General features: G+C 39.8%; 2 protein-coding genes across 12 annotated transcripts in view; one reads left to right on the top strand and one right to left on the bottom strand.

The window, feature by feature from the left end:
* EIPR1 (EARP complex and GARP complex interacting protein 1) overlaps positions 1-16,951 on the bottom strand; it is a 96,898-nt gene extending 79,947 nt beyond the window's left edge. For 3 of the 8 annotated variants that reach the window (XM_075145127.1, XM_075145128.1, XM_075145129.1), the window contains exons 1-4: positions 16,808-16,897; positions 8,022-8,118; positions 7,404-7,458; positions 3,927-4,010 (exon numbers count right to left, since the gene is read on the bottom strand). In XM_075145127.1, coding sequence (XP_075001228.1) covers positions 3,927-4,010; positions 7,404-7,458; positions 8,022-8,026 — 144 coding nt within the window. In that variant the 5' untranslated portion in view covers positions 8,027-8,118; positions 16,808-16,897. Of the gene's footprint in view, positions 1-464; positions 593-3,926; positions 4,011-7,403; positions 7,459-8,021; positions 8,119-16,807 lie in introns of those variants that run through there. The other 5 variants (XM_075145130.1, XM_075145132.1, XR_012672893.1 and 2 more) reach the window with 4 other exon arrangements.
* A 5-nt stretch (positions 16,952-16,956) lies between these two features.
* The window catches only part of TRAPPC12 (trafficking protein particle complex subunit 12), a 57,808-nt gene continuing 54,028 nt past the window's right edge, over positions 16,957-20,736 (top strand). For 3 of the 4 annotated variants that reach the window (XM_075145123.1, XM_075145126.1, XM_075145122.1), the window contains exons 1-2: positions 16,958-17,042; positions 17,772-18,988. In XM_075145123.1, the coding sequence (XP_075001224.1) occupies positions 17,777-18,988 (1,212 nt within the window). In that variant the 5' untranslated portion in view covers positions 16,958-17,042; positions 17,772-17,776. Of the gene's footprint in view, positions 17,043-17,771; positions 18,989-20,736 lie in introns of all 4 variants that reach the window. The other variant, XM_075145125.1, reaches the window with a different exon arrangement.

Here is a 20,736-nt window from a genome sequence, read left to right as displayed (position 1 = left end):
AGCCCTTTGAAGGCATAAATAACCAATTTATCCTCTGCTGTTACGTTTCTGCTTCAGCTGACATCATGGATAGCTAGAAACTCTGCTGGAATACACAGCTAACCGATTAAAGGTCCAGACTGAGACTTTTAGGAAATATGAAATTTAATTCTTATGCAAGAGTATTGTTTATACCCTTTTGAGTTGAAAAATTACATCTTTCACAGCTATGCCAAACAACACAGTCTACCAGAAAAGGTTGATCAGCTTAACAGAAAGAACTGCAAAAGTTCCTCCAATGTTTTTCTGCTAATGATCTTCTTAATCATGCTGATTTGAATACACAATAAGTTGTATTTATCATAAGGAATAGTGACTTTGCTAAATACTAAGGACAAAAGAATTTTCATAGAAAATGTACTAGTACCAAATACTGTACCAGTGTGATGACATGAAGACAAAATTTTGCAGAAGGAAATATTCACCTATAACAACTGTCTGACGGAACGAACAAACTTCAGTTCTATGGGGAGTTATCCTTCAGTTCTTGAATGATGATCTTTCTAACTTTTCTTGATGGAGTGTAGAAATGAACTTTACCATGGATTAGTTACTGCAGCATATGGACACCATAGGTGAGGATATAGAAAACAGTAAGTGTAAGTAAGCTAAGACCACACAGAGAACTTTCAATATGACTGTAGTGTAATGGTTAATGATACGTGTAATCATAGCTCTTGTGGAACATGATCCTTGTGGAAAACACCTCTGAGAAGTGACTGGTTTTATTACCGGTAACTACCCAAATGAGTTACTAATCCGCTCTAATTACACTGGGAAAAATTCCCACTGAACACAAGTCTAAGTATTGAGGAGAAAGTAGTGAGATTTGAATGAGAACAAATAATTAATTAGTTCTCCTCAAAATCTGGAGGAATTACTAATTGCTAAGGAAATTACTAAGGAAGAGAGACTGAAACTAACCAATTTCAATACAAAATATCTTTTTTTCTTCCATTATGCAATCTCTGTAATTGATTTTCTTTCATCAGGCACTGATGGGCAGAAGAGGCTGGAGACTGGGGAACTGTTCTAGTTTGGCCAATGCCCTGCTTTCTGACTATGTAACGCCATGCATTAAGGTAACCCATGAACATAAGTATTTTAGGTTCTAAAACACAAGACTGAAAATAACTCAGAGACTTCTGAGAATAAGAGTGGTCAGAAAAGAGTAAGTGATGTATACTTCCTTTATATGCTTCCAAAGCATACAGTAAATGCTAAGAACAATATAAAAAGCCAGAGTTTAGCAACAATGAAAGTACTGAGGACAAAAGTTCTAGAACTACACTGTGTAGAACACAGATCTTGCATCAAAAAGAACTACTTAAACAATTTCCAGCAAGTTATGAGGACCAAATGCCAAGTACTACACACTTAAGTGTGTAATACTCAAAGTATTAGTTATATATTGTGTTAATCTCAAATATTGACAGAATATAAAATCTGATAAACATTTTCCTTTGCTTTGAAATACCAGTGTTAGTAGCAAAATATTCTCACCAGATCTCCTATGAATGCCTAAATTGCTTCATACAGCAATAAACCTCAATGAGGCAGGAGTTACCATGCCAGCTGTACAACTGCTGCTTTTTTATTTGCACTACACCTGTCCATGACCAGAAGGGAAGAAATATTCTGTGCATGATGGTGCTGCCTAAGAAACCTCTCACTGTGCAGCACTTGGCCAAGCACTAGAAGTTGCAAGCCAGCTCGTAAGTTAGGTTAGGTAACTAAAGAAGTTTTTAAGCAAATCTAGAGAACCTAGTGCTGAATTAAGCAATAATGACTTGAGGCCTAAGGCACTTCTTGGGGATTAGTAACTAGCTGAGAGGAGCTGATGGCCTGAGGCACAGCTAAAGACCAATAACCCCCAAACATTTGTTAATAACCTAGGAAGTGTCCTGCATTACCATTATTGATGTTATTCATTGGAAAAAGAAAAGTATACTCAATAAAGTTGAACTATGTGTATATAGAGATATTTCTAAAATACGTAGTATACGCCCACTCAACTTATCTAAATCAGAACATTTAAATTACTGAAGATCTGCTGGATATCAACTGATAAGTGAGAATCGTTCTCCAACTACAATTTTGTGGAACTAAGAAGTAAAAAACCACGTAGAAACCACAGTAGAAAATCACATTATAACCAAATGTCTGAAGACCATCTGAGACAGCACAATCAAAACCATAATTTTGCGTATTTATTTTTAACTAAGTTTGTCCTACCACTTCTTTTGTTATTGGTCTCACAAGTATTACCTGAAATGTAAAAAACCTGAATATTCCATCCCCCTTATGCCTTTGAGTATTTTTTTCCTTGAGCCTCATCCAGTATTATCATCGAGTAACAAACTTAAAACCTGGAAATTGACAGCTCACATCTCCCAGAGCTATGGTTCCAAGTTCATTTTGTACAGTCCATTACAGACCAGTTTCAGAAAAGTGGGTGACTGTCTCCATTCTAGGAGCTTCTGTGGTGGATGTCAGCCTTGGCTAACAGCCAGACTCCCACCCAGCCACTTGCTCGCCCCAAGCAGGACAGGGGAGAAAATAGGAAGAATAGAAATGAGAAGCTCATGGGCCAAGCTAAAGACAGGGAGATAGCTTACTAATTACTGTTGCGGGCAAAACAGACTTGACTTGGGTAAATTAATCCATTTATTGCCCATTAAAATAAAAATGTAATTAGTAATTTGGGTAGTGGGAAAGAAAAAGACAAACCTTAAATCAGTACCCTCTCTCCCCCCTTTCCCAAGCTTAACTTCACTCCAGACTCCTCTAACCCCCTTCAAGCGGTACAGGGGGGCGTGGGGCAGTGGTGGTTATGGTCAGTACATAGCGTTTTCTCTCTGATGCTCTTTCCATCTCACTCTTTTCCTCTGTTCCAACGTGGGGTCTTCATGGGCCATGGTTCTTTCAGGAACATCCACCTGCTCCGGCACAGGTGCTCCACAGGCTGCAGTGGATATCTGCTCCACTATGGAGCACCTTCTGCTCCTCCTGATCTTGGTCTTACCTCTGCCGTTTCCTCCACTGTTTCTCAGTCTTTGTTCCCTTCTGCTCTTTCCATCCAGCATTTCCTCCCCTTTCTTAAGTGTTTTCAAAGAGGTGCCACCACGCTGACTGGCTCAGCTGTGTGCTGCGGTGGATTCACTGCAACCAGCCATGTCCGGCACGGGCAACCCCGGCCCCTTCTCACAGAGGCCACCACTGCAGCTCCCCTACTACCAAAGCTTGGCCACCTGCACAGGTTTCTAATTCTTCTGGCCTCAAGATCTTCTTTCAATATGAAGGCATTTACTGAAATTTAGTCACAAAAATTAAAATTGCTGTACAATTAGAAGTATTGTACTCTTAACTGCAGAAGAAACAGCCCAATAGAAATTGAGCCATGAAAGTCACTCAAATTTTCGTTTAAATTTTTGTTAAACTTATGATTAGAAAGGACAATAATTAATAATGAAATACACAGTTTATGAAGCTTCACATGCACAGAACTGTGCATGTACCAGGAGTACCATTAGAGGCAATCAAGGCTTAAAGACTTTTGTTTTACTTTGCCTCTCTTCTGTGGTTTAAAGATAGCTCCAGAGAATCTATAGATTCAAATTAACAAAAATATGGCAGTTCCTTTACTAAACCAATCTGATTTAGTCATACAATTTAGAAGAGTAATTTAATTTTCAGAAAATACACACAGCTTTCATTCACCTACATTTCTTACCAGTATCTTTACATTCTACTCACAAAAGTCTTCAACTTGACTATCACTTAACGTTCAAATTCAACAGGGGGGAGAAAGGAGGAGGAATGATATTGGAAGAATGTTAAAAAAAAAGAGGAAAAAAATTACAACTGACATTTGACAGAAAAATTACCTGATTATCATATCTAAGAGACTGTGTTCCAACCAAGAATCTTATTGCATCCGTTTCTGCTGTCTGAGGTGTTAAAGCTCGTGCCTAGAGAGGAAGAAAGGCATTAGAAAAGCCCAATTAATACAATACCTTAATTTCAGCAAAAATCTTGAAGCTTACATATCAATTATCATTTTAAGCATCACATTTTTACAATCTGGAGACTTTCCTGCCCTTTATGTCTATTTTGGTTACTACATTTTTTGTGCAGTTTCTCACATCTTTGAGGTGCATGGAACATACAGGTGCTAAATACATTATCTGGCCTTCATTATAACAATGATTAATATTAAATATCATAACAGTTCTTCTAAACTAATTCTCCTTTATCAACTGAAAAAAATCCAGAGTGGACAATTCTTAAATACATTAGCTACAACACCCAAGAAACAGACTGTTCTCTCAGAAGTTTTCAAACCATTCAGACCGAAGATGCCTGCATAAAAATGAATTCTTTTTCTCACCATTAACCACCAAGTTTAGAAGAAAGTTAAAAACCAAATCCCTTCTTTTCCACTCCAGGCCACTAGAGATAAAAATTGTCTGAATGATAGGAAAAATAATTTGTTATTTACCTATCGAAATTTTGTCATAATCTTATTATTTTGTTGTATTATTGTTAATGAGAATGCTAGACTCTCTGCCTTGCTTTTTCAACTTGCACCAACCATAGTCTTGGAAGAAGCAAAACAAAACAGTTAAGGGTCATAGGAGACACTGAGAAATAAAGCATAGCTTGAACTAAAACTACAATTGCTAGTTTGCACTAGTTATTAGTAGAGACTCTCGTAGCTAATCTTGAGTAAATGGGAGGTAAACTAACACTCAAAGGCACGTTTAGCAACCGTAAGTAAATTGTGAGGAATATCCACTACTTTCCATGTAAAAGATACCCTAATAATATTGCTCAATATGAATTTTTTTGTCGAAACAGAAAAACAAACCTTTACAATTCACATCCAATTTGGCATACAATACTTCAGATCTCTTCAGATACTAAAGCCTGTATTGCAAGCAAATACTTTAGAAGGATTCAGGTAACTGTTGAATGGCCCTTCCTACTGCTATCCCCTCGTGCAGCTAGCTAATGGTTACATTCTGGATTCAGGAACATTTAGCTTCAATATAGTCCTGTTCAAAATTTATTTTTAAATTAATATCACAAAGATGCCTAGAAGCTTGGAAGGGAATATTTGAAATACATTATATCATATATATAAATTTAGAACAATTTAATTCTAGAATAGCAACTTTAAGAGATTTGATTTTTCTTAAATAAGGCAAAGCAATCCAAGCCCTTGTCTGGCAGTAACAATAAGAACCAACTCATTTTTCAGAATAAGCCCGTAACTCCTACAGAGCAGATACTTCTATCTTGCATCTGAAACGTGTGATTTAGGCAGTGTAATATTTTGCTTAAGATTGAGCATGAAAAGTTAAAAAATGCAATAAGCTTAGTAAGTACAGGCTAGTAGCGTAACATTTATATAGAAAAAAAAGCATAGAGAACATGATTCAGTAAGTGGTTTGTGTTCAAAACATACTCAAATGCAGATGAGAGATCAGTACGAATCCGTACCGATTTGTTTGTACTCTCCTATTTATGCAGCGCTTACCTACAAGCCTAGACAGTGTTTCTGATTGACAGAAACAACTAACATTCACCAAGAAGATTGCAGAAAAGCTTTTGTTTTGTCTTGAATGGAATTTATATTTGCAGATCTTTGGCAAGAACTCCTTTTCATTTCAGATCTGTTTTCAATTATTTTGAAGAAAACACTAGAAATAAGCCAGCAGCTATGTATCTCTTTCAATCAAGCAATCTTCTGTTGTTTCTATAAGTCAAACAGAAGAAGAAACCTCCAGGATCTTCAATAAAATAAAGGTATAAAGGGGGTTTTCACCCCCTTTAAAGCCTTTCGAGTAGGTCTTATCATGGTGCTTTCTAAAATGCATCAGATTAGACACAAAGTGCCCAAAATAAAATTATGTCAATACATGGTGACATTTACATCATCAGCTTCTCTATCCTTTCTTCAAAATATTTTAAAATTATTTCCCATTTTGCAGAAAAAAGAAAATCAAAGGCCTGAGAAAAATATTTAAGCACATTTCACAACAAGAAACCCACTGTTGTTTATTCTCTGTCATAAAAGACTACAACATCCATAGAATACAAGGTTCAAACTCATCAAGCATTCATAAATCAGGAAGATCTGATTCATAATAGAAATAACAGTACAATGGACTTTCAGTTGTCTCCTGCACAAAGATATGTCTAATTTTATCTACTTTGAGTTACTTTTAGAGAAACAGAAGTTATTTCAACAGATGATGAAGACACTGAGTAACCCTTGTGATGAACAAGATAACTGAATTTGGAGTGCTGTCAAGATCAAGAAGAGTGCCTTAAGTTTGTCATCTTGTACTGTAACCTGTCAGAACAGGTTGCAAATAATATCTTTCACAAAAGCATCCTGCCTCATGACTGCAGCTACTAGATAGAAAATAAACAAAAACCATAGTATAATGAATATCAATTAATCTAAACAAATAGAGCTTATTATTTTTATAAAAAGTCAGCATCCATAGAACACTAAACTGCATATAACCCCGAAAAGAGTTTACTACCTAAGATATTAAAGTCTTATTTACTAAAAAAATTGCCGTGATGCATAGAAAATAGCCAGAACACACATCTGAAAGATGCAAACAGTGAGAAAACAAGTTGTCCTTACACACACTGTCACAGCAAAGCCCCACTTAACTGATGCTTCTAGACAATGCAACAACATATGTAATTAGATCATTTCATTTTTAAAGAAGGCCTAAGACTAGGAAAAAATTACTAGCAAGCAAAGATGAAAACATCATGAACCACAAAGAACGTTTTGGTTACATGTCCAAATTCCATACTCACCAACAGTTCTATGAGGAAATGTGCATGGTTTAAAGCAGGTAAAGATGTAGAAAACAGGGGTGATACGGAGGCAACTTGATTGTGATTGACCAAATATTTTAACAGTCTAGAAGGAAGTTTATATATATACAGTCAAAATTCCACTCAGCTAACACAAAGGATATCCTGCCTTTGGAAAGTAAACACCAAAGACTTCTCAATGCCATACAAGTCTGCCAAGTAATCTGAACAAACCATCCCTCCCTTAGAGGCTTTTCAAAGTCTATGTATTTATTCTGCATAGTAGTCTGTAGCCTCCCTAATTCTCATCTATTCCACTAAATTAAGGGTTGCACACAATCATAGAACATAAAACCAAAGGAATGTAACAATTATCAATTCATCCCCATGTTTTCAGGGGGGAAAAAAAAAATCTCTATGGCTGAGCAACCGTTGCAGAGATGCAGGAAACAGCATCACCATGCTCCAAAGGCATTCCTGACTAGTACTCTAAATATCATAGGACTAGACACTCTTACCCACACGAAATCTTTCAAGGTGACAAAATCCATTTGGAGAAAAATTAAGGCTGAGCTAGAAAGGAGAGGAAAAAAATACCTTAGGACTCCAGTGTAAGGAATATCGCAGGTACTCAAATACTTAAATACATTATTTAATGTGTTAACGAGAAATACTAGGTTCCACATGCCATATTCAAAAGAGATGACTTTTTTTTTTTTAAGAGACCATTGTGGCCTGCTATAGTACAGTTAAAACTCAAATACTCTTTTTTTTAAACTTTTTAAAAGAAGGTGTGAATTCATACTTAAACAGAAATACAAAACTGAATAGCCTATAGTGATGGTCACACTGAATTTCAATATGGGTCAGGGAGACAGAATCTAGTCAAGCAAACGTGATAAACTGGCATCTTCATTTATTGCATCCTGAAGTACTTTAGAGCACCATAAATTACATACCTGCAGATGAATAACCATATGCATGCATGCAAAAATAAAAATTAAAAAAGCTTTCATAATGCATCATCTGTTCCCAAGACAGTACAGTTCCCATGCTTTTAGTAGCAGAACCACAAATTGTGCATGAACTTTGAACATGCTATACTTCTACCACAGCAGAAAGAGAGTAAAACTAACCCCATAGTGAAGACCACCACTACCTTGAAGGAACAGAGATCGAAGAGAGGGGTGGGGGTGGTAATGAATCACTTAAAGCTGAGTGTAGGAGGTTTTACTAGAAAAGAAAACAAAAAAACAATTTTTTTTTTAGTTTTATACATGATCGAAATCCTGTGTTAGCATTTCCCACTGGAGACGAAATATCTCAGATTTAAGATTTCACACCACCTCCCCATAAGCAAATATGTAAACAATGAATGATATAGAAAACTTTTAATCCTGCTCCTACTCCTATCATGGAAACTGTAGCTAGTGCACATGTAACTAGAAAGCAAACATCGCCTACCCCTTGCCAGAAGACAAGTCCTTCCTTTACTATACGCATTGAGGGATTAATTAGACATATGGAAACATGACTATGCACTGCTGCTTAGGTGTCCACACTCATTCTTAGACTGCATCGCTTGTGAGGTTAGACATTCTGGGCTTAAATTTCCTTCACTGACGTGAAATCTAGGGGTTTGGGGTATTTTTTGTCCCAAAATTGGATCTTTGCAGACTACTTTAACTGCTTCAGTAGCAGTTACTGCCCTTTCCCAATCAGTTATCATTCTAACCCTCACCCATTAAAGTGAAACATGGGGGAGTCCTTTGTGTACTTGAAAAAAGAAACAACAAAAACAAACAAACAAACAAAAAAATCAGTGGATTAGTTTAAACTATCTAAAGGGAGGGTATAGAAAAAGACTCTTCTTTGAGGCACATAGCAATGTGATGAGAGGCAGTGAACATACATTTCCTACATACTGTAGGAAAATTCAGACTAGGCATTAGGAAAAAAATTCACAGTGAGGGTAGTCAAACACTGGAGCAGGATGCTCACAAATATTGTGGAATTCATCAACCATGAAAATAATCAAAACTCAGCTGGACAAGGCCTCTAAACAACCTCATCTATTGAATCTACTTTGAGAAGGGGGTTGAAATAGATGACCTCCAGAGATCCCTTCAAACTCACATTAGTTTGCGATCCTATGAAACTCTTGCAAAGTAATCTGAGCTGGTGACGCAATTTGCACAATTATTTTCATCAGCAGAGCTGATAGCTCCTTTTGACAGGAGCTGACATAATAACAGATTTCTGTCTCTATCTCCAACACAGTCAGTTATGCACCCACTGGATAAGTACACCTTACTTCTACAGTGCACTTGTTTGACTACAGTGGTTTGAGCAGAAACAGTACTGACATAACCCTGATGTTTACTTCAGAGAGGTAACTCCACTATTGAAAGCTTAACATCCCTTTATGCTCTTAGTTGAATCTGTGCCACAGAATTGAGTAATTTGCTAATCCACAACAGAAAAGAGAGTATCAGATCCCAAAACTGCTGGAGATTCTGATATCTAGTAAGCCTATAAATAAAATTGGCAATTAACAGACTCATGCTAGACTGCATTGCCCTTATCAAAGACAAAGGTGTAGATACATCTCCCTGACAAGGTGTAGAAAGGATACTCATCTGGGAAGAGAAAAAGTAATATAAAATGAGTTTAAAAAAAAAATAAAAAGGGTTGATATTGATATCAAGAAGGAATTACTGAAGAGTTTGAAAGAGTTCACATGAAGGCTCTAGAGACTTATTCCAATATATTTTTAGAAGACCAAATTTACACCAATATGAAGAAAGCCTTGCTACATCCATCTGAAATAAGGCCAGATTAATATTGCCAATTTGTGGGCAAATAAAAATGAAAGGAATAGCGTATCACCTATCATAAACTGGCTACCAGTTTATAAGAACACCTGTGAAAATGATTCATGGAAGAAAGGACTGAAAGTTTGGAACCAGTCATGCACCTTTGTGAATCAGGTTTTGGTGAGCACACTGTGGGCAAAGGACAGAGATCCTGTTAATATGCAGGAGGCCACCAAATTGCCTGATGAAGATATAGCAAAACATGTTTGAGACCGAAAGCAAAAAGCTGAGACATATTAATTAACATCACGTATTATCACGTAGGCAAAGAAAACAAGAAACCCGACAAAACCTGACTCTCAGGAAGCTAGCAGGATGTTCCCAGAAGTTCATAGGTTAGGTAACCAACTATGTAGTCTGGTTTCCATGAGACAAGAAAGAAAAATAACAAGGAATATGACCAAATTTTTTTATCCAATGATGGTGAAACAGGTACAGCTACACATCAGGGAAAAGTTAACCCAAGAAAAAAACTGCCACAAACTCTAAGGAAACAAAGGCAGGCTTGAGCAAAGACTTGAGCAAAATCCTACTCAAAAAAAAAAAAAACCACCCAAACAAAAAAACCCAACCAAAACCACAAAAAACTCACAGATATACTCATCAGAAGAAACCCAGTCCCTGAAATGTTATTCCTCTCAGGCACACATGCTTAACAGATCCTACTGCGTACATAGTAATTATGGTCAAAAGAATAACAGGCACACACTGAATTAAGACACAGCTTTGACACCACATAAGCTAGTTGCTCCCTTGTCTTAGAAACAGGTCCTGAAATGCATCACATGTAAAGGAAAAGGAGGACAAAGACTTAACTGCAAATTCACTGCAAAAATAGACATTTATTTATGCAATGCAAAGGGCATGCAAAAACCTAGAATACAAGCATGACAAACAGCAGCATAAAGATAAAGCAGAAGAAACAGCAGTCATTGTGCCAGAATGCAGAAAAGACTAACTGGAGGCTGGGCATCATGTCCATCACTACACCAAGCTCAGTGTGATGACCTTACCATGACAATTTAGGGCACCTGCAAAATAATAAAAACCTCTGAGAGAAAGAAATAGAACAGAGCCTGCAGAGAGAAGGGTCCTTGACAACAGCAAGAGATGATCCAGAGGAACACAATGACAAACCTCAAAAAGATAAGAAGGTTGGTTTAAAGTAAGTGCTTTATGGAACCGTAATGCACTGAATCTCTACGCTGTTCATAAGTTCTCCTGAAACTTCCCCTTCCCCACGCCTTTTGAAATACCAGCCAAATACACAAAATTACCTTTTTAATTAGACTGTTACTATTTAGGGCATTAATGGGCAAAGAAAAAAGGTCCAGTACTACTTCAACACATATTTTGTCTTGCTGATGCATTGCACTGGTTTGGTATCAGCAAACAAGAAAACATACACTGACCCCAACATTTGAATATTTGCATTAAGTGTAATACAATCAAAAGAATTTCTGCAGCCCATGTATCATTTGAAATTCATACAATCAATCTGTACTAACAAGCAGTACAAAATGTAAATGACACAGTATTTGGCTTGCAGTCCCCAAATCTGAATTTAAAGTTATTTGACCATCTGCTTATGATCAAAACCAGAAATAATACACTGCTACTTGGGAGAGTAGGAGCAGAGAAGGGAAGGGGGAGAGGGCTGGCTTTGCTGATGCCTCATTCTGGAGACAAGATACAAGTTCCCCCCCTGCCCCGAGAAACCCTAGGCTGATAATGTCATAAGTATTATTTCTGCCTTCTGGCATAATTTCAATTTTCAAGTAGGTACACTTTGACTTTACCTAGGTAGGACAGCCTTGTTTCCCCACCACAGTAGGAGACAGTCTATCATCGACTGTGGTAAGCTGCAGTGGCTCTATCAGTGAAGAGGCTGGCAGCACACATGACCTTTAGCGCTCTCAGACAGCTGCTTTCTCCAAGTCTTTCGCAACACAAGAATTCCCACCACTGACGTATTTAGTGCACTGACCCTATTCGAAAGGCTGACAGATTCTGTAAACTCTCACAGCAACAAAAGCAACCCTCACACAAAGCCTTACATAGCACAATCATCCTTAGAAATCCCGCTTTCACACAATCACTGTTCATTTATCATGAACTATAATGGTAACAATCATCTTTTAATAGTTCCTTCAAGTTCACATAACTGTATCTTTATATTGTCATTAGCCTGTACCATATCTAATATTACCAAGATCCTGCTAATTGCTTGAGGGTCCTAAAAAAAGTAGTTTCCACCTGATCCACTTCATGCATTATGAAGATCTTTGGGGGATTAGTTAAGACAGTTTTGCCACTTACCTACTTTTTTCCCCCTACTAAAACTTTAAACCTAACAGTATGTTATATTGAAGTTCCACAACAAGTTCTACCAATGCTGCCCCTGAAATGCTGCCCTCAAGAAGGGTCCTGAAGAGTGAGGCTGATAGGAAAACAAGTGAGAGAATACACACTCAGCCTAGATTAAAATATACAGGATTGGCACTTATGAGGCAAGTAATCTTAAAAAAGAAAGAGGACTGAGACAAAAACTAGGAATTTCACTAAGACATTAGCATGCAGTTTCTTGAACTGATTCCATTTTCAAAATAAATCCTCCAAAGACATTGCCAAAGCTACATCAAAATTATCTACATTCTGTTAAGGCCATTCTCTACCATCCCACAAGAGACCACAAAAGCTCTCCCAGGGAAGAGAACTCCACTGCCAATAGGAGCTATAGGCTCCGCACCTGCTCCCCTCACATACTGGGAGCACAGCAAAGCCTGAGAGGCAGCACAGGTTTCCCTGGATTCTGCACAAGTGACACACACCTTCCTAGAAAGTCCCCCTTCTCCTTCTACTAAATCTACACCTGCCTTCCACTCCATCAAAGGCACGTGACTTGAGCTATTCTTAATACATACTGATATTATACACATACATACATTGTAAGAGATCTGTGACCAATCTATTTCAGTTGGTATTTTGCACTGCTTTAAGATTCTTATTCTAAGAAGTCACATTTGGCTTTAGGGAAATTAAGTTTCACCTTACTCCTGCAAACAGACAAGAAAGTTCTAAAAATCAATAGTCTCTGCTCAGATTCATAAAACCTGTTAACAACTAACTGACAATACAATATGGGCCAAGTATTGCTTATTCAAGAAGCACGACAGGACCACAATGCAGCACACAAACTCTGACAAAGCAGTAGTGCACTTTTTTTAAGCCTGCTTCAGCCAGACCCCATCTCAGGGTGCAGCTGGAGTTGCCCTGTGGTCAGCCAGCAGGCTTTCTACCGTCCTTCCCGCCTGCTCGTTATGCTTCTCCCTTGCAAGTCTATGTACTTTTGACATGCAACATGCAATAGGAGTATCTGGCATGCCGAAATTCAGCTTGGTATTGTGGTATCCCCAAAATCCATTAAACGTGACAAACACATGCTCCATAATTATCACACTTTGGCACAAGCAATGTTCCTTCTCCCTCCCCTCATGATGCTGGCTAGTTTCTGGACACTTTTAAACAAGCGAGATGTAGGCTGTTCCCCCAAGAACCACATTTGGAATTGCAACTGAGCCGAATACCTATCCAGGAAAGCACCCCTCCACACAGCTCAGTTCCAGGGGTATAAGCATCATCCAGTCAACCTTAAACTAAGGCAAATACAGTATTTTGAGACTTTCAGTAGTGCTTATACACCTACTCAAAACATCACTGTTTAAACACTCAAAGAATAGGATGGGGAAAATCCCCGAAGAGGAAGCCTATTCAACACAGGGTAAACATACCGGGTACTCCAGGTTAGACAGTAAACATAGGTGAACCTTACACTGGACAAGCAAGCAGCATATAATTTCACTGACAAAAAATAGCACTTAGCAATACCCTTGAGACCCTATTTACCACATTCTCATAATTCAGGATATTGGTGAAGTCTACCAAGGTTCCTTTTAGAAGGCCAACCTTTCCATATTGAAATGTTCTGCAGCTACTGCTGTTGTCCCGTATTCATCATCATGATCCACAATCACACCACTCGGTCCTCAATTCAAGCCAGCATCTCACATTTTCACTCACCACCCATTCCTCTGTAATTTTCTCATTTTCACTACAGTTGGATGATCGGAGCAACTACGGTGGGATATTGTCTTTAAAAAAAAAAAGTCACAAAAAGATTCACACACCCTAAAACTCACTGTTACTTTGTATGTACAATGTTCATATAGCTCACAGACACACTGAAGAGACAAAAAACCCATGCTGGGGAACAATATTTTTTGGGTTATATAAATGTTATAAACAGCACAAAAAGAAGGAGTTGCAGCCGTCTAGTAAGTCAGGGGGAACTAATTAGGTCAAAAATTTAACTAAAGATACATAACACTGAATTCATCACTAGTTTTTATCTTGTTTTGCTGTTAGATGTTTAGCTTCCCCCTCCACCCCAGGAAAAAAAAAAAAAGTCAACCACAAAACCAAAAACTATTCTCACTGTTATTTGGTAAAACTTTTTGCACAGTAGTTACACATGCTAAGTAATTATACACAGTTGTATACGGGCTCAGGATTTGTATCTTTAATTTCCATTCTCCATTTCTCAGTCCATTCTCAGTGTCAGAACTGTGAGTAATGTGGTTCTTCTAAGTAAGACTTCCCTGGTCCGCTAAGACTTTTTTCGATGAAAACTGGATTCAAAAAAGAAATGTGTGTTTGTTCACAGTTACCTTACCTATGCCGATACATCAAAACACATTTTACACACAAAAATGAACATAAATCATGCAAAAATAGTTTAAAGTTTGTTGACAGATAGCACCGTAGGAGCAATCAGTTTTATTTTCTTATGAACCTGGCCGCATTGGATCAGATGAAAAGCATATCTGCACAACTACATTTTCTCTGGCAGTGGCCAAAGACAGATTTTTATTGATTGCTGGAGCCACATGTAGCTGCTTAGTCTGCAATCCCTCTTGTAGCTTCTAGATGTCATGGTTTTGTGACATAATTTTTATTCATAACAAGAGTAAGAAGATCCCTCCTTCTTTTTAATACTTCATAATTTAAAATCTCAACTTTGAATAAGCTTGTCATAGAGCTGAAGTAAAGCTTGGAAATAACAAAAAAAAAAACCACCAACCAAACATAAGAAACAACAACAAAATTCTTTAAACAGGGATGAAAAATTCGTCTGAAAAGATGCTTTCAGTCACAGTGCTTCTGACACCACTGGAAAGAACCTGTAGTTGTGATGATGCAGCTAGCCATGATTATCTAGCAACACAGAAAAAAACAGGCCTAAAAAGAATAATAGTCTTTCTTATTAGACCTGGAGATGCAAGTTGGAAAAAACATGCCAGTTTTAGGTTTAAGTCTCTCCATCAGAGCCTTTTTCAGAAAGCACAGAGATACGCTTTGTTTTAAAGCCACACTAGCAGTTAATGGAGATCAGAAATAGAACCTTCATCTTTTCCTTCCTCACCTTCTCTCTAAATGATCTGTATTAACTGTAATTTCCTTCGATTGCAGCCACTCTCTTAGCCCTTTTGCTTTATCCTCCCACCAGATAGCCCTATTATATACTTTGCAGAAGAAAAGAGGTCCATAGGAGGGAGATGTATGATTTGGGGAGGTGGGGGGGCACAAGTCCATGGGGGTCCCAGACAACACACAGGTTAGCTTTCCAAAATTTCTGAAAGACATATTATATATGACCTACTAGAAAGAAGCTATGAATTTTATTAAGTACAGGATATATATTCTATTCTGCAAAAAAGATTTAAGTATAAGTTTAAGTTTTATTAATTTTGCAGTAGGAGTTACAGCCATCTCTAGCCAATCACAAAATGATAGCATATTATCAGACTTCAGTAGATTTAACATTTAGTACAGTTGAATACTACACACTAGCTCCTATACAAGAGGAAAACCAAACAAATATACAATTTGCTAAGGAGATCCATTGGTATAGTCAGGATTACAGAGCACACAACTGAGTAGGCAGGACACCCAAATATTACTTTACATATATTATTTTCCACGAGCACTTTGGTAAAGGTGCCAGAAAAAAAAAGTGCATGTGTACATATTTCTATTTCTACATCCGCTGTAGAACGAAAACATTGCTCTGTGAATTGCCTATTACTGCTATAATGGCAATGATGATAAGCCAGCTGTTGCCAAAGAGAACACGTAACAGCTGAGTAAAACCCTTATTGTGGGGAAGAACCATAAATTAGGGTCCCTCTCACCCACCCAGCTACCTAGCTGTTTATTTTCCCAGAACTTGTAGAAACTTTATTAAATGCGAGACCTGTGCTCCTCTGTGAAGATGATCAGTAAGTTCCTAAGTCAGACAGTCCAACAACAGTCCCATTTCCTTACAGCCATAAGCACCAACAGATGGACAGCTTTGTCCTATGGGACAAGTGCACAGACGCGGAACCCACAGCGAGAGATCCCACAAACATCACGTAGCTTTACAGTTGGATATAACCAACTAAAATTTGCAACTTATCAGAAACAGTTTCATGCTTTCCCCTCACAAAAGCTTTTTTTTTTTTTTTTTTAATTTCTGAAAAGGAAGAAACAACTACAAGAATCTCTTTGAGACTGCCGGTATTTTCCTACCGCCCCAAAGCAAGACAAAGACTTCTCCGGGGGTGGGCCAGGGACCAGTGACAGAGCAGGAGCCCCACCAGCCAGGCTGCGCACGACCATGAGGGAAACAACCCCTGCCCTCGGCCCCTGCACCCGCACCACCGCACCTGCCCTGGAAACGGCGAGTTTTGGAGCCGGGACCGACTCCTGCCCCGTGCTCAGCCACCTTTAAAAACCCCAACGCGTCGGGCACGTGCCAAGGACCGCCAAAAGCCAGTGGTGCCACCGGTACCGGCTGAGGGGACGCCGGTCTCCCCGTGAGCGGGCCCCACAGCCCCTCCCGGAGCTCCCCTGCCCCACCACACACACTCGGCCCCGCAGCCACCGCCTTCCCGGAGGTAGGACCGACACCTGCCAGCTCTCCTTCAGTCTCCCGCAGCGCCCACCTGGAACTCCAGCCCGTAAATCACCGGCGCATCGTCCTCCATCGCGGCCCCGCAGCACAGCACACCCCGCTGCCCGCCGCCCTTTCTGGCCCTCGGCGCTGCCCGTTGCTCACCGCTTCCGGGAGGTGCGTTTGCGCATGCGCACTGCCGCCCGGCCTGGCTAGCGGCGCAGGCGCGGTGGGGAGCGGCGCTTGGCGCGGTGGCGGAGGGGGGTTGTCGCCGTCGCGGCGCGGAGGTGAGGCGACGGGAGGCGAGGGCGTGCTGCGCGGCTCTTGCGCCGGCCGAGGGTCGCGCGGGTGGGCGGGTGCTGAGGCAGCCTTGCGGCTGCGGCCCCGAAGGAGGGCGGCGGGCCCCCCCCCGGGCTGCGCCGGGCGGAGGCTGTGGGGGAGGCCGCGCCCACCCTCGCAGCGCGGCGGTCAGGGCTGGAGGGACCCCGCGGTGGCGCTGGAGGCAGGGCCGATCCCGGGAGCCCGGGGCCGCGGCTGCGGGGCGGGCGGCGGCTGGGGCCGCGGGGGGCACGGAAGCAGCGCTGCCGCTCCGCACCCTGCGCGGCTGCCGCCGGGCGCTTCTTCTGCGCGGCCGGCCCCCGGCTCGGCAGCCTGCGCTGGTGACAGCGTGACTGCGTTGCGATCGAACCCACCCTTTCCTTTTCTTAAACGGGGACCGAGCTAGTCTTTGCGAGCAGAAAAGCAAATACCGTTTTGTCTGTGTTTAGTGGGAGGCATTTACTCTTTAATCCCAATATTTTTGCGATTTGCAAAAAGGATAAAGAGAAAGCCTTTTTCAGAATTAATTTATTCTGTGGGTAGCTGTTACGTGGAAGATGTCAAGTAGTGAAATTACTATGTTTTTAAAGCGAGAATTTCAGTATTTCTATGATACTTAGGAGTTTCAGGGTGGCACCTGAGCAATACCTGAGTAATAAAACTAATACTTGTTTTGGTGGGGATTTTTCCCTTTTCAGCTACCATGGAGAATAATGAAAGTAATACTAAAGATGTGAAGGGCACCTCAGATGAAGATGACAGCGGAGGCATAGTTCAACAGAAAACTCAGGAAGAAATTCTCTTTCATGAAGAAACCATTGATCTTGGTGGAGATGAATTTGAGTCTGAAGGAAACGTAACTGTATCAGAAGATTCAAATCATTTTGTAGATAAACTTAATGAACAAATGATGGAGAGTGTCATTATTTCAGATTCTCCAAACAACAGTGAAGATGACACAGGTGAACTTGGTTGTCTCCAGGAGATTGTAGAACAAATGGAAGCTAAAGATAATAAAAAAACACAAGCAGAAGTGGATAAAGAAGAGTTTATAAGTAACGAGAGTGAAACTGAACATGAAGAAACACCGAAAGACATTTCTGAGATTGGAACAGATGATCAGGCATCTTTAAAGGAAGAATCAATTCAGGAAGCAGTGAAGGAGGAACCAAAGTTGGGAAACAACGTGCCTGTTGAAACAAAACCAAATAATATTGATGAAAGCAAACCTGAGGATCAGATATCATCACCCAGTACTAGCAAACCATCTTCTGAGGCTGAGCCTATTCCTGTGTGTACCATCTTCAGCCAAGCAAACAGTGTTAATACCCAGCCACAGTTGTTCCTACCTGATGGTTTTGAGCCTCAGATGGTAAAATCTCCCAGTTTTAGTAGTATAATTGAAACTCCAGTGAAGTCTAATCCACAGGTGGTTCAACCAAGTCCTAGTCTAAGCAAATTCTTTGGCGATACCATTAACACTAATACTTTAGCTTCTGATTTTTTTGATTCATTTACCACATCCAGTTTTATTTCTGTTAGTAATCCCAATGCAAGCTCTTCAGTTCCAGAACAAATGTCCTCTCTTGCTAATGGTGGAGACAATTCTTGTACTTCATCTAACCCTACTTTCTCTGTGCGAAATGGCAGACCTGAAGCAGGTGGTCCTCCATCATCTCTAGAAATAACTCAATCCCCCAAGCCCTTCTCACAAATCCAAGCTGTTTTTGCTGGCAGTGATGACCCATTTGCCACAGCCTTAAATATGAGTGAACTAGATAGAAGAAATGATGCATGGCTTCCTAGTGAGGAAACCAGAAATGTTCTAATTTCAGTTGCCACACAACAATACAGCACCGTGTTCATAGATAAAGAGAATCTCACCATGCCTGGATTAAAATTTGATAATATCCAGGTAAGAGTCTATTATTGTATCTTAGTGTATGATTATCTTTAGAAATATTGTGTAAGAGCTGTCCAATAATCTGTGTATCATAGTGCTTCATATTGTTGCTGATGGTCACCTTGTGTGTATTACTTCAATACTTGCTAGAAAATTTAATGTCACTGCCTACTCATACCCCTCATGAAGGGGCTAAAACCAGATCTGATTTATTCATAGTGAAATCTGTTGGGTATGTTGAAAACCAGTGTTGACAGTTTCCGTAGAATCCAAAGCTGGTTATATTTTTAAGTAGTTTGCTTCTTGTCCTCCTAGTTAGTAAGGTAATGCTCGCATTTGGAATATATACAAAATCATTGTGCTGTACTACAAAGTCTGAAAGCAGACAGCTTTGTTTTCTTGTGGAATTCACTGTTGCAACCAAGTGGGAAATAACATTTTTCAGTGATGTTCACAGTGCTCTCAATAATGTTAACACTGACTGAAATCACATCATTTGTATCTTCCCTAAGCAGTGGAAAGGTATAACCTGTAGGAAAGATTGAGTACTGGAGCAAGCTACTGGGAAGGGTTAACCCCAAAATTAAAGGGAAAACTCCAGATGAGATTATGAAGGGAAAAACATAGTAGTGGAAACCGATTTCCTTCTCTTCTATCACAGTTCCCAACTAGTGAGAAGGCATGAAATGTTTTTTCAGAATTTGAGAAATTGCACTCGGATCTATTCAGTATTTCTCTTGAAGCAATTTTACCCTGGCTGCTCAGCCAAGGCAAACTATCGTAATGGAATTTTTTTCTCGATATAGGCTAATCCTACTCTTTCATAGCTATGTATCTGGATAATAGAATTGTTGTGTAGAAAGATGGTGTTGAGGTTTTGAGTACTTTAATCCTTAATTGTAGCCTAACAAAGATGATCAGTCAATAGTCAAATACAGGCGGAGAGCAGTCTGCAGTAACTTCCCAGTCTGCAGGAACTATCAGAAAATTTTCTGGAGTGAATCACGTCCAGATTTGTAGCGGAATTATCTGACAAATCTTAGGTTTCTGTAACAAGCAACAAATGACCAGTTTTAGACATATGCCATGTGGCTGCTACTTCTTGGGTTAGCCTTATCTTAAAACATTTGTTTGTTGTCACAGAGCCCAGTAATTAGCGTGAAAGAAAACACTGTAATAGGAAGCTACTCCTCCTCCACTTGTTCCAAAAAAATGGAAGGGTCCTTCCCATCTTCCCCAAAAAATCCCTTAGACCTTGATGAGTAATTCTAGAGCGTGTAGTATTTCTCTCCTGACAGCTAATGGAATGGACAGCAGGAATGATCCCTTCCGCAGGCCCCAAGGATGAGGTCCTCCTTATTGCGGGCCTCCTTTTTTACAAGCGTTCTCTCTCACCTTCCTCAGTCCAGTCAAGGATTAAAGGTTACTTTGTGCTGATGATTCCCTGAATCTGGGCACATGCATATAGCAGATCTGCCATTTAGTACATTATTGAAAATAAGATGTTATGGCAATGTGGCCTGTAATGTGTTTCTACAGTAAGACCTGATGTAAAATCATCAGTGGAATTAAAGGGGATTCCTGCTGCTTTCTTCATTGGTTATAATTTATAAGCAGTCACACAGGCATGTCATCAGGGACAAGTTTTGAAGTGCTTTGTATTTATACAACTTTCCTCACTTCCACTTACTGCTTTTCAGTGGCCTGAGTGTGCGCCTTGACTGACCTGACATCCCCTAGTTTGGTATCATTGTTCCATA

This window comes from Calonectris borealis, chromosome 3 (genome assembly GCF_964195595.1).
Source record: "Calonectris borealis chromosome 3, bCalBor7.hap1.2, whole genome shotgun sequence".
NCBI classification, from domain to species: Eukaryota; Metazoa; Chordata; class Aves; order Procellariiformes; family Procellariidae; genus Calonectris; species Calonectris borealis.
Note: the sequence above shows the minus strand (reverse complement) of the source record. Positions and strands in the feature narration are given on the sequence as shown.